General features: G+C 61.6%; 1 protein-coding gene across 1 annotated transcript; it reads left to right on the top strand.

Moving 5' to 3' along the window:
- Positions 1-981: 981 nt before the first annotated feature.
- On the top strand, positions 982-14,205 carry CHRND (cholinergic receptor nicotinic delta subunit). The gene is made up of 12 exons (XM_050963815.1): positions 982-1,120; positions 4,100-4,245; positions 4,768-4,812; positions 5,527-5,636; positions 6,150-6,305; positions 8,901-9,016; positions 9,395-9,595; positions 10,990-11,101; positions 11,391-11,505; positions 12,235-12,445; positions 13,037-13,155; positions 13,876-14,205. Exons 1-12 carry the CDS (start codon positions 1,069-1,071, stop codon positions 14,056-14,058), a joined length of 1,566 nt encoding a protein of 521 aa, XP_050819772.1. The 5' UTR covers positions 982-1,068; the 3' UTR covers positions 14,059-14,205.
- The last annotated feature ends 2,625 nt before the right edge of the window (positions 14,206-16,830 follow it).

Here is a 16,830-nt window from a genome sequence, read left to right as displayed (position 1 = left end):
CCCCCCCACTTGCTGCAGGCGGCCCTCCCCGTGCCCTCCTACCCAGCTCCCTCCGCCTAAATGCCAGCAGCACCCGGGGGCGGCCGAAGATCCAGCCACAGCACTCGCTGCTGAAGAAAATGCCGCCCCCCAAATTCTAGTGCCCTAGGCGACCGCCTAGGTCGCCTAAATGGTTGCACTGGCCCTGTAGGGGAATCTGTCCCTTGTCCACCTGCCAGCAACTGCCTCTCCCCCCAGTGGGCACAGGAGCCGCCTCCTTCTCCCACTGAACACTGGCTTAACCCTCGCCTCTCTGTGCCAGCCTGAGAGCGCACAGCGGCTGGGTGCCTGGGGACTGGTACATGACTACCTGGGTTTGACAAGGCTGCCAGGGTTGCTGGAGCTTGTCCCCCTGACGGGCCCACGCTGAGCCCCCGCAGGGTCTGGCTGGGCTGGGTTTGCTGCGGGGAGCCATGAAGCACTGGCCCCCAAAGGGCCAGCTCTGGAGTTGTGGGGCCCCAGGCCTGGGGGCGGGGGTTGAGCCCACTGCAGGGGACACTCCCAAGGGACTGGTCAGAGGCCAGGGCTTAGACCAGACCATGTGGATCCATGACACCCTCATTTCCTGCCCAGGCTCAGTCTCCCCCTACCGTGGCTGGGGGCTCCTGTTAGCCCGGTTGCCTGCCCCCCACATGGTGGGGTGAGTCATCTGCCACAGAGCCCAGCTAGGGGACCAGACTGCAGACAGTGGCTGGAGCAGAGCAGCCCCATTCCAGGGCCCAGTCCTGGGGGGTCTCCCCTCCTGCCCCAGTGTCACACCAAGGGCCAGGGCTGCTGGGGCCGGGATTAGTGTGCTCTGCCCCTCAGCTGCACCCTCCTGCCCAGTGCATACCACAAGCAAACCAAGTCCCACCCCTGGCATGGGGGGGCAGGGAAGGGATTGAGCTGTTGCTATTTTCTTCCTGTGTCCCCCTCCCTCCCACACCTGCCGCTGTCTATCCACATTCCCAGCACGGGCTTCCGACCTTCGCCACAACCCAGGAACCGGCGAGGAGCAGGGGCACGGCCAGGAACCAGCACCCACGGAACATGGAGAGGCCGGCCCTGCGGCTCGCTCTGCTCTGGGCCGTCGCCCTGTCGGGTAAGGACACGGGGCTGCCATTGAGAACACACACACCCCACACCCTCTGCTCCCCGCAGGGAAAACTGATGCTGTGGGCACCAATCACAGGGGTCAGGGTGGGAGCTTGGTGCAGGGGGACTGACCAAGGACAAGCCAGCCCTCCAGCTGTGGGGAGGGGCACTGAAGTGATGGTCCTGAGGTGACCCCACCCCATAGAGCCCCCCTCCCCAGATCTTTGGCTTTGGCCAGGTCTCCAGCCCCTGCCAGGGAGAGAGCACCAGGCTGGGGATCCTGGTACCTGTCCGTGCTGCACTGACAGTGCCCCTCTCCACACATCAGGCCCCCGGGCATCACTGCCCCTGCCCCCTGGAGCCTACCTCCCCTCTGCCCACGGGCAGCTGGAGGGGAACAGCTCATCCCCTGCTCCAGAGCAGAATGCTCTTGAATGCATCCCAGCCTGGTCCCAGCGATGGGCTCACTAAACAGTCACCATCGGGCAGGCGGGGGGAGGAGGCGGGAATGTATGTGGAGGGGCATGTATGTGTGCATGTGTGCGCGCACCCATGTGTAGGGGTCAATACTCTCCTGGGAAGATCCCATCCAGCTTCCCAGCCTGGCCTGAGGAACTGGTACCTGGCCAGCAAGTGCCTAAATCCCCTGGGGGCACAGCAAGCATGCAGCCCTGGCGGTGGAGCGGCTAGTTATTCCCACAGCAGCGAGTCTCAGCACTGGAGCCCAGCTGCTCCCAGAAGTTGGGCCACAGCTTGTAGAGCTCTGTACTGGGCTCCCAGCAGCCCAGTAAGGCCCTCACATGTGGGCAGCGCCCACGTGCCCCTCTCACCCCTGCTGAGCCATTCCCTCTGCCCTCCAGGCCTCTCTGCTGCAGCCTGGTCCATCCGGGGCAGGGCTTCTCCCTAGATGGAAGGGTGGGGTGGCTGGGAAGTACATGCTGCAGGTGGAGGGTGTAACGATACTGGCTTTGGTGGGACACTTCTGAGAGTATCAGTTCAGGACAAATTGCTTAGAGCAGGGCAGTTACAGCCCCAGGCTGGGGTTTTTCCACCTCTAAGGCATCATCAAATGAGCCAAACAGAGAGGACTTTGGTCTCACCCCACTGGCTAACCACAAGTCACACAAGCAACTCCCTTAGACACTCCAGTCTCCCAGTATCACCACCAGTGCCACTCGTCCTGGGGATGAATGGTCATGAAAACCAATACCCCAATAAAAGAAAACGGTTCTCTTGATCCCAAAGAATCAAGCCCCAGACCCAGGTCAATATACACATCAGATCTTACTCACAAATCATGCTGTTGCCAATCCTTTAGAATCTAAAATCTAAAATTTATTCATCAAAGGAAAAAGACAGAGAAGAGAGCTAGAATTGGTTAAATGGAATCAATTACATACAGTAATGGCAAAGTTCTTGGTTCAGGCTTGTAGCAGTGATGGAATAAACTGCAGGTTCAAATCAAGTCTCTGGAACATCCCCAGCTGGGATGGGTCATCAGTCCTTTGTTCAGAGGTTCAGTTTGTAGCAAGGTTCCTTCAGAGGTCACAACATGGAGGGGTTTTCAGGGCCTTTTATAGTCTCTGCCCCTGGAAGGACCCCTTTTGTTCTTACTGTGGAAAAAAATCACAGCAGCAAGATGGAGTCTGGAGTCACATGGGCAAGTCACATGTCCATGCATGACTCAGTTTGCAGGCCGATGCCATTGTTTACATGTTAGTTTGAACAAAAGCTCAGATGTGGATTGGTGTCTCCTAAAGTCCATTGTTAGTTAAGAGTTTCTTGATTGGGCATTTACTGAGAATCGTCCTTTCTTAAGAAACTGACCAAAATGCTTCACTGAGGCTACTTAGAATCAAAACAGATGAGTACAAGTACAACCAGGGTTGTGAGTTCAATCCTTGAGGGGGCCATTTGGGGAACTTGGGTAAAAATCTAGGGATTGGTCCTGCTTTGAGTAGGGGGTTGGACTAGATGATCTCCTGAGGTCCCTTCCAACCCTAATAGTCTATGGCACATAGCTAATATTCATAACTTCAGCTACAAAGATGATAGACACATACAGATAATATGATCATAACCCGCAAATCATAACCTTTTCATAGACACCTCACACAATCACCTTTGTACAATATTTGCTGCAAATATATAACAATGGATGCAACAATTATCTATATGGTAGCAGTTTATGTCAATCACATCACAGAGGGGTCTCAGCATGGGGCAAGGGTCAGGCACTCCAGCCCCATTGCTGCCGCAAGGGGTCACCTCTGCTCTTTCCCGCCTGCTTGGACTCAGTCCCCGGGTGATGCTCTGGGACTGCTCCCCACAAAGCCAGTCAGGACTTTGGGGAGCCTCCTCTCCCTTAGAGCAGACCATCTTCAGGGCAAGAAGCTCACACAGCTTCACTGCCTGGGTCTCTCCTTGGAGCATTCAACATGTGCCCCTCCGTGCACTTCCCACAGTGAGTCCACCCAGGCGGGGTCCTGGGGAAGCCAGAAGGTCCTGCACCCCCACTTCGCAGTCAGACGTGACTCTCAGCCAGCCGGTAAAACAGAGGTTTATTAGATGACAGGAACACAGTCCAAAACAGGTCTTGCCGGTACAGACAACAGGACCCCCCTTAGCTAGGTTCATCTGGGGCCCCAGGGAGGCCACCGCCCCGCTGGGAGGCCTGAGCCTCCTTGGGGCTCCCCTCCATTTTCCAGCCAGCTTCCAAGAACTCCCAAACCCCCTCCAGCCCCTCCTCTCTGGGCTTTGTCGCTTTCACGGGCCAGGAGGTCACCTGATCTCTCTGTCTCCAACACCTTTAGCATCCCCTTGCAGGGGGTAAGGGCCTGCCCATTAGTTGACAGGTGACAGAGGGTCGGCCAGAGCTGAGGCCCCCCCACAGTATTCAGAGGGAACATTAAAACCAGTCCCACTTCGTCACACCCCTCCTCTGGAATCATAGGCTTAGCCCTATGCTTGCGCCCCTGTCCCGCAGGCGGCCTGGCCGTGAACCAGGAGGAGCTGCTCATGAACTACCTCTTTGTGGAGAAGGGCTACAACAAGGAGCTGCGTCCCGTCACGAACAAGGACGAGAGCGTCAACGTGGACCTGGGCCTGACACTCTCCAACCTCGTCTCTCTGGTGAGCTTGGCAGGCACCTCGGGGGGCGGGGGGGCTTCCGCTGCTCGGCTCGCCGGATCCCGGGCCTGCCCCAGCCGGTGGAGATCCTCTGAGCCCCTCCAGCTCGGGTGCGTTCTCAGCCCTGTGGGTCATTAGTCGGGAAGGGCTGATTGCGCCCGCATGGCTGCTCTGGAGCTAGTTTGGGGAAGAACACAGCAGATGTCCACCAGAGCTGAAATTCACCGGGGCTTTCTGGCCCCCCAGGAGCTCAGCATGGCCTCTCTTTAAAGCCAGAGCCTCGTCCCAGTCCTCACCCTGCCTCGGAGAGAGACCCGAACCAGTTACTGAGCGCCTGGCCCAGCCCTTCCCAGGCCCAAGGCCCCTCAGCTCAGCAGGAGTTAGCCTGGGTTCAGATCTCAAGGCTCCTTGAGTTTGCGTCGACACCACAAAAACGCCTTTCCCAAGCGATTGTTGACTCTGCTGCTGCCAAGCAGTGAGGCCTGGGCCCATGGTGCATCTCATTTCTGCTTGGTATCCTTCCAGAAAGAGGCCGATGAGACCCTCACCACCAACGTGTGGATTGATCATGTAAGTCAGCCCCCTGTTGGGTTCTGAGTCCCCAGGGCCCAGCCATGTGGGGAGGGATTTCTCTGGGTGGGCACCCAGTGCTGAAAGCCAGCCCGCCGCCCAGTGCGTGTCACGTGATGCCTCCTCTTGCCATGCCCCCGGGCGCCAAGACATGGTGTTGCGGCACCCTGCCTCAGTTTCCCTTTTCGGAACTCTGGTCCGTTCCCACTGTGGAGGTGATGGCCCTCCAGCCATGCCACATTAGTGAGTTCCACCCCTTCCAGGGGATCCGAGTCCAGCTGTGAGTTGCCCCTCGCCCATCTCCTCTGTGCCAGCAGAACTTCAAACAGCGCTCTTCATTCTCAGGGGAGCAGGCCCCAGGGCTGCTCTCTGGACCCCTCGAGGGAGCTCAGACTACAAGCAAAACAAAACCATCCATCCAGTCCCCATCCCATCATAGGGAGAACCAGCCTCCGGGGACACCCAACGGGACCTTGGGGCTGAGGGCACCTTCTCCACTGCAATGCCACTACCGGTGCCCATGTCCGGTGCTGCTGCTCCCTGCCCTTCGTTCCATCACCGTGCCATCAGAGGGCATCTGGGCCAGGCTCTGTTCCTTGGCCTTGCCACAGAGCCTGCCTGCCCGGGGAGGGAAGATCAGGAGCACGCTGGAGTGTGGGAGGGGGTCCCAGCCGCTGGGTGGAGGCTCCATCCTGGACGCATGCTTTCCCGCAGAGCTGGACAGATTACAGGCTGCAGTGGAACAAGTCAGAGTTCGGTGGCCTGGAGATCCTTCGCCTGCCCCCGGACATGCTGTGGCTGCCTGAGATAGTCTTGGAGAACAAGTGAGTCCTGGCCTGGCTGTTCCCAGAGGACCCAGCCCATGGCACTGTCTTTGGGCCCTTGGCGAGATTGTCACAGACCCATGACTGGCAGAGCAAGGGTTTGGAGTGGGGGTCCCTCGCCCTGCGCCTGCCCACGAGGTAGCTCTGAGCCATGGGGGCTGTGCCCAGCCCAGATCTGGGGCGGTTCCAAGTGGGTCAGGGAATCTGTCAGTGGGTGCCCAGCACCCAGATCCCAAATGCCCTGGCACTCAAATTCCTGCCCCAAGCAAGTGCCGTCACCCTAGGGACAGCCATGTCCATGCTGAGGTGCCCAGAATTCTGATCACTGATCCCATCCCATGGCCCAGGGGTGAAAGCCCCCCCTTGGGCTTTCCCGCACACTGGTCCCGGGTGCCAGCGCCCCCCTGTGACTCCTAAGGACACAGGGTTTTCTGCGCTAGCCTGGAGACTGTCAGGGCTCCCCCAGCCGTGCTTAGCTCCCCGTCAGCCCCACTCATGTCTCTGTTTGCGCAGCAACGATGGCTTCTTCCAGATCGCTTACTACTGCAACGTGCTGGTGTACAACTCCGGCTTCGTATACTGGCTGCCGCCCGCCATCTTCCACAGCGCCTGCCCCATCAACGTCAACTTCTTCCCCTTCGACTGGCAGAACTGCAGCCTCAAGTTCAGGTGAGGGGCTCACCACGCCAGCTGGAAGCCCAGCCCAGCCCCAGTGCCCACCACCAGGCCATGCCCAAAGAGCCAGAGCCCTCTGAAGTCAAGGGAAAGATGCCCACTAAAGTCACCCTGGCACTGTATCCAGGGCCGGATCTACCACCCATGGGGCAGCTTCCTGTTGGTCTCCAGGGGTTTTGGATCAGCTGGGACAATGCTGCCCGTGGGAACCAGCTGAGGTCACTCAATTAGGGTGAACTGCAAATACAACAGGGCAGTGTAGCGAAGTGAGACTCACCAGTGCAGTGCCTCCTGCTGGTCATCCTGAGAATTGCTCTTCACCACTGGGTGGAGCGCCCTCTGCAGGCCAGTGTCTTGCCTGCTGCTGGCCCCTTGTCCCTCCTGGACCCCAGCTCCCCTTATCTCAGCAGTACCCACTTTGGGTCTCCCCTCCCAGGGGAACCCCCAACCCTCTATCCCCACCATGCCTCAGTGGCTACTGCCAGTCATCATCTAGCCCCCTCTCACTGGGGCAGACTGTAAACCACTGTAAACCTGCCGGGGGTGGGGGTGGACCAGCTGCCTCTGCCTAACCCCAGGCTACACCTCTGCAGCCTCACTACTTTTGTAGGCTTTGCACAAGGCCTGCAGCCTGCGGAGTGACCAGGCTGGAGTTCCTCAGCTCCTCTTGTCTTAGCCTGGACCGGACCAGGTCCCTTTCTCTCCCAGGCAGCCAGATCCCCCTCTCTCTACAGCTAGAGAGAGACTGGCTCAGCCCCTGGCTCACAGCCCTTTTATAGGGCCAGCCGTGGCCTGACTGGGGTGTGGCCCCAGCTGTGGCTGCTTCCCCACTCAGCCTGGCCTTTCACGGTAGCGGGGTTGCTGCCCCGCTACAGGCAGACAAACCCCAAAAGCAGGTGAATATCCCAATACTTAGATTGAGCAAGCCAGCCCACAACAGCTCCTGTATTACCTCACTGGTTACTCAGAAGTCCGAACAACTCAGTTCCCTTAAAGTGCCCAGCCTCAGGCCTCCGTCCAGACACACGTCAGATATGATGATGATGACTGAAAATCTTATCTTATCATAGAAAAGAAAAGGTTCTTCTGATTCCAAAGGACCAGCCATACACATTGACCACAGCCAGGTCAATACAAAACTTAGATCTAATCCCAAATACACGCTTAGAGCCAATCCTTATTAACTAAATTAAAATGTATTAAAAAAGGAAAGTGAGAGAGAGTTGGTTAAAAGATCAATATACAGACGGACTTGAATTCGATTCTTGATGTTCAGATACAGAGAAATAGTCTATAGGTTATCTTCCAGTGTCCATATTCAGGGTGACTTCAGTCCATGACTGGGGATCTCAATCCTTATGGCTTAAGGTTTCCCCCTCTTGAAACCCAAAGCAGATCAGAGATCCAGTAGGATCATGTCCCAGGATTTTTATACACCAGCAGCCTTTTGGCCTGAGAAAACAATAGGCTTAACTTTCCTTCTCCTAAACATCCTGGCAATTAGCGCAGGGTAATTTATCCATTAAACAGTTCAGATACAGGTTACCACAACCTTCAAAGAGACATTGGGGCAATAATACTATTTCACTCAAGTGTCTTCCTAAATGTTAATACAAGACTCCTTTTTTGATCTTTGAATCAAAGCCATAATAATAGAGGAGACTTGTTTGCTTACAGCACAAGACCTGAGCAAACAGCTCCCCTTCCATCTCCAGCAATGCAGGCTGCATTTCAAAGAGAACTGGATAAATTCATGGTGGTGAAGTCCATAAATGGCTATTAGCCAGGATAGGTAAGGAATGGTGTCCCTAGCCTCTGTTTGTCAGAGGATGGAGATGGATGGCAGCAGGGCCGGCACTTCCATTTGGGTGACCTAGGCGGTTGCCTAGGGCACTAGGATTTGTGGGGGCGGTATTTTGCCATCCTCAGTGGCAATTTGGCGGCGGGGGGTCCTTCTGCGCTCCCGGTCTTCGGCGGCAATTCTGCGGCGGGTCCTTCACTCGCTCCGGGACCCGCTGCCAAAGTGCCCCGAAGACCGGGAGCCGCGGAAGGACCCCCCCGCCACAGAATTGCAGCCAACAACCGGGAGCGCAGAAGGACCCCTGCCTAGGGCGCCAAAAACCCTGGCGCCGCTCCTGGATGGCAGGAGAGAGATCACTTGATCATTGCCTGTTAGGTTCACTGCCTCTGGGGCACCTGGCATTGGCCACTGTCGGTAGACAGATACTGGGCTGAATGGACCTTTGGTCTGACACGGTATGGCCGTTCTTATGTTCTTATAAAGCACTATTCATTTACAGATCTTCCTAACTAGTCTTTAAAGTTTGGCCCAGGGTCAGATAATTAACTCTTTCTGGTCCTGTCACCTTTCAATGAGATATTACATTACACTCATAATGTCACATCAGCTTCCCCATAACAACCAGGGCAGCCATTGAGTGCCAGGCCTTGGCCGGGGTGCGCCGCTCATGGGGACTCCCCATCCTCGCTGGCAGCATGAGACATTGGGGGGGGTGTACGGTGTAGTGAGGGGGAGACAAGCCGCCCCTCACCTGTCGCCACCCCTCACCCGTCTCTTGTCGGGCCCAGCTCCCTCCGCTACAACGCCAAGGAGATCACCATGAACCTGAAGCAGGAACCTGACCGAGAATTCGGCAAACACTACCTGGTGGAATGGATCACCCTCGACCTGGAGGCCTTCACGGGTAAAGCACGTCCCCACCTCCCCCCACTGGGCAGAGTCAGGGGCTGGCATGGCAGGGGCCGGTGACCTGGGTAGTTTGCCCGGGGCAGGGCAATGCCCGGGAGGAGGTGGCTTTATCCTGAGGCTGTCTCCTCATGGGAGGAAACGAGGGGGCTCCAGGGGCAGAGAGGTCTCCCCAGGGTGGAGAGGGGCTAGGCTGGGCCCATGGATGTCCTCCTGGTGGGGTAGAGCGTGGGCCACCGGGGCAACGCGATACCAGGACCAAAAGGCACGACAGGGCCAGTCCCATGTCCCAGGGCACCATGTGGGGAGGTCGGGGGTGTGAGGGCCGGCGCGGCCCCAGGAATACACCTCCTCCCTGCCCACCTCGCTCCCACAGAGAACGGTGAGTGGGAGATCATCCACAAACCGGCCCGCAAGAACATCGACAGGAGCGTCTCACCCGAGAGCAGCAAGTACCAGGACATCACCTTCTACCTCATCATCAAGCGGAAGCCGCTCTTCTACATCATCAACATCGTCCTGCCCTGCATCCTCATCGCCTTCATGGCCATCTTCGTCTTCTACCTGCCAGCCGAAAGTGAGTGCGGGGTGCCCCGTCCCACCCCCGGGAGTGCGGGGTCCTCGCCCGCCAGCTAGTGCAGGGCTCCTGCATCCCACCCCCGGGGAGTGTGAGGTCCCCCATCCCACCTCCAGGGAGTACGGGGTCCTCACCCGCCAGGTAGTGCAGGGCTCCCGCATACCACCCCCAGGGAGTACGGGGTCCTCACCTACCAGGGAGTGCAGCCCTCCCCCATCCCACCCCCAGGGAGTACGGGGTCCTCACCCACCAGGTAGTGCAGGGCTCCTGCATCCCACCCCCAGGGAGTGCAGGATTCGTCCCACCCCCAGGGAGTGCAGGGTTCCTGCATCCCACCCCCAGGGAGTACGGGGTCCTCATCTTCAGGTAGTACAGGGCTCCTGCATCCCACTCCCAGGAAGTGCAGGGTCCCCCGTCCCACCCCCAGGGAGTGCGGCCTCCCCCATCCCACCCCCAGGGAATATGGGGTCCTCACTTGCCAGGTAGTGCAGGGATCCCACACCCCACCCCCAGGGAGTGTGGGGTCCCCCGTCCAACCCCCAGGGAGTGCAGCCCTCCCCCATCCCACCCCCAGGGAATACGGGGTCCTCACCCCCCAGATAGTACAAGGCTCCTGCATCCCACTCCCAAAAAGTGCGAGGTCCCTCGTCCCACTCCCAGGGAGTGCAGGGTCCCCCGTCCCACCCCCAGGGAGTGCAGGCCTGCCCCATCCCACCCCCAAGGGAGTACGGGGTCCTTACCCCCCAGGTAGTACATGACTCCTGCATCCCACCCCCAGGGAGGATAGGGTTCATCGCCCATGGAGTACAGGGACCCCCATCCCACCCCCAGTGAGACTCCCACCCCAAGGGGGAGTACAGGGTCCCCCATCTCACCCCAAGGGAGTACAGGGTCCCCCCCAGTGAGTATGGGGACCACCCCATCCCACCCTCAGTGAGTGCAGGGCCCCCACCCCAAGGGAGTACAGGGTCCCCCCATCCCACCCCTACTGAGTGCAGGATCCTGACCCCCCCACAGTGAATACTGGGTCTTCCCCAATCATGAGTACCCAGACAGTCAGGGAGAACTCTCCATCCCCCACTCCCCCACCCCTGATACTGACAGCAAGGATTTGGCGAGGGCAAGCTCCCTCCTCCCCTCGCCCCACCTGTGCTGGGTCACCTGCCCCTGTTTGTGTCTCCAGGCTCAGGTTCTTCCCCATGGAGCTGCTGTTCCTTTGCCAAAGCTCCCCCAGGAGGTGGCTGGAAATGCCCAGACCTGGGTTGTGTCAGGAAGGGATCAGAGCTTCGTTAGCCGGGGGAAGTTCCTGGGGGGGCTCCCTCTTCTTGGATCTCCCCTTTCCCTAGAGGTCTTCCCAGAAGGGGGTGTTACTCTGAGCTCTGTCTGTTCTCCAGGTGGGGAGAAGATGACTCTGTCTATCTCCGTCCTGCTGGCCCAGTCTGTCTTCCTGCTGCTAATCTCCCAGCGCCTGCCAGCCACCTCCCTCGCCATCCCCCTCATTGGCAAGTGAGTCTCCATGGGTCACCCCACATGCCCCTTGGCCCACCCTGCTTGCTGGGGATGCTGGGAGGGGGACGCTGGGTGTCCTGTGGCTGGTAGGGGTGGCTGGTCCCTGCGGAGAAGGTCTCGGAGTGTTTCCCCCACCCAGCAGACACACTCATGATGAAGAAGACTATTTGCGTGGCTGGTCCATGGGGATCCTACAGAGCCCTCCTCTGGCAGGGGGCCCGGGCCCTGCTGTGCCCCAGAGGGAAGCCAAGCTGCCCCCACTGGGAGCCGGTCTCTGCCCCTGCAGGTACCTGCTCTTCATCATGCTGCTGGTGACCGCGGTGGTGGGGACCTGCGTGATCGTGCTGAACATCCACTTCCGGACGCCCAGCACCCACGTCATGTCCAGTTGGATCAAAGAGGTGAGCAGGGGAGCTGGGCACAGGGGCCTCTGGCTGGGCTCAATGCCTGGCAGGGAGGATGCCCGGCTACCTCCGTCAGCCCATCACCCCGTCTCCATGCCCCTATGCCTTGGGGTGACCGGCTGCTCCCTTGGCTCGTGCTGGGGCCCCTGGAGCCCAACCACGATCTCTGGCTGCAGCTCCAGAATTCGCTGGCACAATCTCGTCCCGGAAGCGAGGGGCATGGAAAAGGCCTGGTCACCACAAGAACAAGGCACCAAAGCAAGCAGCCAGCCCCACTGGCACTGTGCAGACCAAGCAGCGGGTGCTGGGGCAGATGCACATCAGTGCAGAGGCCCAAGCGCCCGAACGTTTGGGAATCATGTCACCGGGCATCCTCCCATTCAGGCCTGGCAATGCCCACGGCCGCTGAGTAATGCTGCCATCCAGTGGCATGACAGTTCCTATGCACCTCTAGTACAACGGCCAGCGCCAGCCCCTTCCCTCCAGGCATCACCCCGGCCCCCCTAGGCCTGGCACAGGGGCACCCCACCTGGCTCCCGCCCAGCTAGGGGAGACAGGCCAGCCCAGCTCCTGCAGGCACGGCCGAGGGGAGAGCGGCTGCTGGGAGTGCCCCCCCAAAGGCCGGGCTGCAGTAATTCACCTGCAGTAGGGTGGGGAGCGTTCAGCCTGCTCTGGAGCCCCCGCTGCCCCTACACACACCTAGCACTGGCCTCTCCCCCTCCCCAGCTCTTCCTAGAGACGCTGCCACGTCTGCTGCACATGTCCAGGCCGGCAGAGAGCGAGCCAGACCCCCGTGCCGGGCTGTTGATCCGGCGCAGCAGCTCCGTGGGCTACATGGCCAAGGCGGAGGAGTACTTCGCCGTCAAGTCCCGCAGCGAGCTCATGTTCGAGAAGCAGTCGGAGCGGCACGGGCTGGCCAGCCGTGTCACCCCCTCCCGTGAGTGCCCCGCGGCTGAGGGATGGGGCGGGTGCCATGGGGCTCTCCCAGCGGGCGTGTTGGCTCCTCTAGTGCCCAGGGAAAGGCGGGTCCTGGCAAGGCGAGGCCGCAAGAGAATTGGGACGTATAGCCCAGGGCAGCAGGCACCCAAAGAGGACAGAAGGGAGGGCTCCACATGTCCCAGGCTGGGACTCCAGCCCATGCCCCCCCAACTCAAGGGCAAGACCCTGCCCACTCCCTGAGCCACAGAACAGGACCCGGCTTCCCCTCCCTGAGCCCCACACCCTGGAATGGGATCCAGTCCCACCCCCTCAACTGCGTCCTGTGTGGGACCCCAGCTGCCCCAAACCCAATGCCCAAGGATGGGAACCTGGCTCTCCCTCCCCCGAGCTCTGGGACAGGACCTCGGCCCCACTGAGCCCGTGCCCCAGGATGGGTCCCCGACCCTCCCTCATGCCATGACCCTGGGCCTGCTCCCTGAGCCCCATTCCCCGAGCCCTGTGTCTCAGGTCAGGCCCCTGGCCCCGCACATGAAGCCAGCACACTGGTGCCACCCCTCACAGCGTCTCCTTCCCCTCCTGCCCCTGGCAGGGCCCAAGCCCCTGGGCATGGCCGATGCGCAGGAGCTGCTCTACAGCGAGGTGAAGCCGGCCATTGACGGCGCCAACTTCATCATCAAGCACACGCAGGACAAGAACGACTACAACGAGGTGGGTGTGCCAGGCGGGCAGCAGCCCACAGCCCTGGGGTGCCCCGCGGGAACGGGGCTGCCTCACTGGCCAGTCCCAGCAACGCCCTCCCAGTCAGACCCACGCAGCAAGATGGAGGTGCCTGTTGGAGGCCAGAACACCCCCAGGCCCCACAGTGGGTTATAACTGGCCCCTTGCTGGCAACCTCAGCCGGGTACAAGAGACCGAGTGGGGCAGGAAGCCTGAACTCCCGTCCCTTCAGGCTGGAGCGAGTTCTGTTGGTGGGTGCCAGGGGCGCGGGGTGCCAGGGGGAGCAGGGTGCTGGGGGAGTGGGGTGCCACAGGAAGTGTCGTGGCAGGGAAGTGGGGTGCTGAGGGAGCGGGGTGCCAGGAGGAGCAGGGTGCTCTGGGAGTGGGGTGCCACAGGGAGTGTTGTGGGGAAGTGGGGTGCCGGGGGAGCGGAGTGCTGGGGGAGCAGGGTGCTGGGGGAGTGGGGTGCCACAGGGAGTGTTGTGGTGGGGAAGTGGGGTGCTGGGGGAGCAGGGTGCCAGGGAGAGCAGGGTGCCGGGGGAGACTAGGCTGTCTCTGCTGTGTGAATAGGGGGCTCCTGGCCATGATACGTTCACCTTCCCCAGACTCACCCCCTTCACATATTCTGCCCCACCCCTCTCTGTTCCTCCCCTGCCCTGTGTCCCATCCCCACTCCCCGCCCCCGGTGGCCTGTGGGGGTCCCCGGCCCCAGGAGAAGGATAACTGGAACCGCGTTGCCCGGACAGTCGACCGCCTCAGCCTGTTCTTGGTGACCCCGGTGTTAATCCTCGGGACCATGTGGATCTTCCTGACGGGAATCTACAACGAACCCCCCGAGCTGCCCTTCGCCGGAGACCCCTTCGACTACAGCATGGAGCACAGGCACTTTGTGTAGGGCCATGGCTCCCAGCCCCTGCTGCGCTGCACCACTGCCCAGCCCTCTGCCCGCGGGGTGCCAGGCCGCCCCCGGTGCTTCGGCATGTCGGTGACCTTCGCTGGTCTTGTCTCATTCCTGGTGCTTGAATAAACTCCACGGTTCTCAGCCAGTGGCTGCAGGGAGTGCGTTTCGGGGAGTCGCCGTCCCAAGCCTGGGCCAGTCTCCCCTCCTCCAGGCCCCCACCTCAGCCAGCTTCCCCTCTCCACCCTTCCCCTCCCGCTGGCCAGCACCCCACGCTGGGCCCCGGAGCCCCATCGCCCCTCCCACTGGCCAGCACCCCACGCTGAGCCCTGGAGCCCCATCTCCCCTCCCCTCCCGCTGGCCAGCACGCCGCATTGGGCCCTGGAGCCCCATCGCCCCTCCCCTCCCACTGGCCAGCACCCCACGCTAGGCCCTGGAGCCCCATCACCCCTCCTGCTGGCCAGCACCCCATGCTGGGCCCTGGAGCCCCATCTCCCCTCCCCTCCCACTGGCCAGCACCCCACGCTGGGCCCTGGAGCCCCATCGCCCCTCCCCTCCCACTGGCCAGCACCCCACGCTAGGCCCTGGAGCCCCATCACCCCTCCTGCTGGCCAGCACCCCACGCTGGGCTCTGGAGCCCCATCTCCTCTCGCCTCCCACTGGCCAGCACCCCACGCTAGGCCCTGGAGCCCCATTGCCCCTCCCACGGGCCAGCACCCTGCTCTGGGCCCTGGAGCCCCATCTCCCCTCCCATTGGCCAGCACCCCGCGCTAGGCCCTGGAGCCCCATCTCCCCTCCCCTCCCACTGGCCAGCACCCCGCGCTAGGCCCTGGTGCCCCATCGCCCCTCCTGCTGGCCAGCACCCCACGCTGGGCTCTGGAGCCCCATCTCCTCTCGCCTCCCACTGGCCAGCACCCCACGCTAGGCCCTGGAGCCCCATTGCCCCTCCCACGGGCCAGCACCCTGCTCTGGGCCCTGGAGCCCCATCTCCCCTCCCATTGGCCAGCACCCCGCGCTAGGCCCTGGAGCCCCATCTCCCCTCCCCTCCCACTGGCCAGCACCCCGCGCTAGGCCCTGGTGCCCCATCGCCCCTCCTGCTGGCCAGCACCCCACGCTGGGCTCTGGAGCCCCATCTCCTCTCGCCTCCCACTGGCCAGCACCCCACGCTGGGCCCTGGAGCCCCATCGCCCCTCCCCTCCCACTGGCCAGCACCCCATGCTAGGCTCTGTATCCCCATCTCCCCTCCCACTGGCCAGCACCCCGCGATAGGCCCTGTCGCCTCATCTCCCCTCCCCTCCCACTGGCCAGCAGCCCGCACTAGGCCCTGTCTCCCCATCTCCCCTCCCCTCCAACTGGCCAGCACCCCGCGCTGGGCCCTGGAGCCCCATCGCCCCTCCCCTCCCACTGGCCAGCACCCAGCACTAGGCACTGCCGCCCCATCTCCCCTCCCCTCCCACTGGCCAGCACCCCGCACTAGGCCCTGTATCCCCATCTCCCCTCCCCTCCCACTGGCCAGCACCCCGCGCTAGGCCCTGTCTCCCCATCTCCCCTCACCTACCACTAGCCAGCACCCCGCGCTAGGCCCTGTATCCCCATCTCCCCTCCCCTCCCACTAGCCAGCACCCCGCGCTAGGCCCTGTCGCCCCATCTCCCCTCCCCTCCCACTGGCCAGCACCCCGCGCTAGGCACTGCCGCCCCATCTCCCCTCACCTACCACTAGCCAGCACCCCGCGCTAGGCCCTGGAGCCCCATCGCCCCTCCCCTCCCACTGGCCAGCACCCCGCACTAGGCACTGCCGCCCCATCTCCCCTCCCCTCCCACTGGCCAGCACCCCGCGCTAGGCCCTGGAGCCCCATCTCCCCTCCCCTCCCACTGGCCAGCACCCCGCACTAGGCCCTGGAGCCCCATCTCCCGTCCCCTCCCACTGGCCAGCACCCCGCGCTAGGCCCTGTCTCCCCTCCCCTCCCACTGGGGGGTGGATAACATCTGTGTAACCTCCCCAGCGGGAAGGTAGTGGGTTTTGAGCATCTGGGAAGAAGGCAAAGCTGGTGCTATGTGACGAGCCAGCAAGTGCTACAGGCCACGGGGCGAGAGCCTCTGGGTTCGCTCATCACGGGCAGAGTCAGTCTCAGGGACATGTTCCATTATTAGCTGTTCCAAGCCCCTGGGCTACCAGCCGATCCCTCAGACGGGAGGGAGCCCCAGCCCTTCCGGGGGACAATTCCCAGCCAGATCCACCCCCCCCCATTGGGGTGTGGCAACACTCCCAGCCCTGCCCTGGGGACGATTCCCAGCAGCTGAACCCATCCCATGGCTGCATCCCTGCCCCCCACCCCAGCCCTACCTCTTCCTCCCTGGGCTTTGTACCCTTCCGTCCATGCCGTGTCCCCGTGCCCTCCTCCAGGGCACTCAGCCTTTCCCAGCTTACCCGGACACTGGGCACCTGAGCCCGTCTTTGCAAATCAGCCCCTGCATTTGTCTCACCTTTCTCTGGCCTCTATCTGCTGGGGAGCAGCCCAAGCTGAGCGCAGCAGCCCGGCCTGGGTCTGTGGGTACATGTGGGGGGCACCGTGACACCTGCATAGATGCTGGATCCTAGGCAGGGATCAAACCCAGCACCTCTGGCAGCAGGCCCCTTGGTGCCACCTGGGGAGTTGCAGTTCCAGCCAGTGGGTTGGCCTCACGGGTGCTGATGCCATGTGTTCTCAGGAGTCCCCCCTCATCGGCGCCTTTCCCCCAGGGCACGCCAGACCTTGGTGCTCAGCTGGC

The sequence above is a fragment of the Gopherus flavomarginatus genome, chromosome 8 (genome assembly GCF_025201925.1).
Source record: "Gopherus flavomarginatus isolate rGopFla2 chromosome 8, rGopFla2.mat.asm, whole genome shotgun sequence".
Classification (NCBI taxonomy): domain Eukaryota; kingdom Metazoa; phylum Chordata; order Testudines; family Testudinidae; genus Gopherus; species Gopherus flavomarginatus.
Note: the sequence above shows the minus strand (reverse complement) of the source record. Positions and strands in the feature narration are given on the sequence as shown.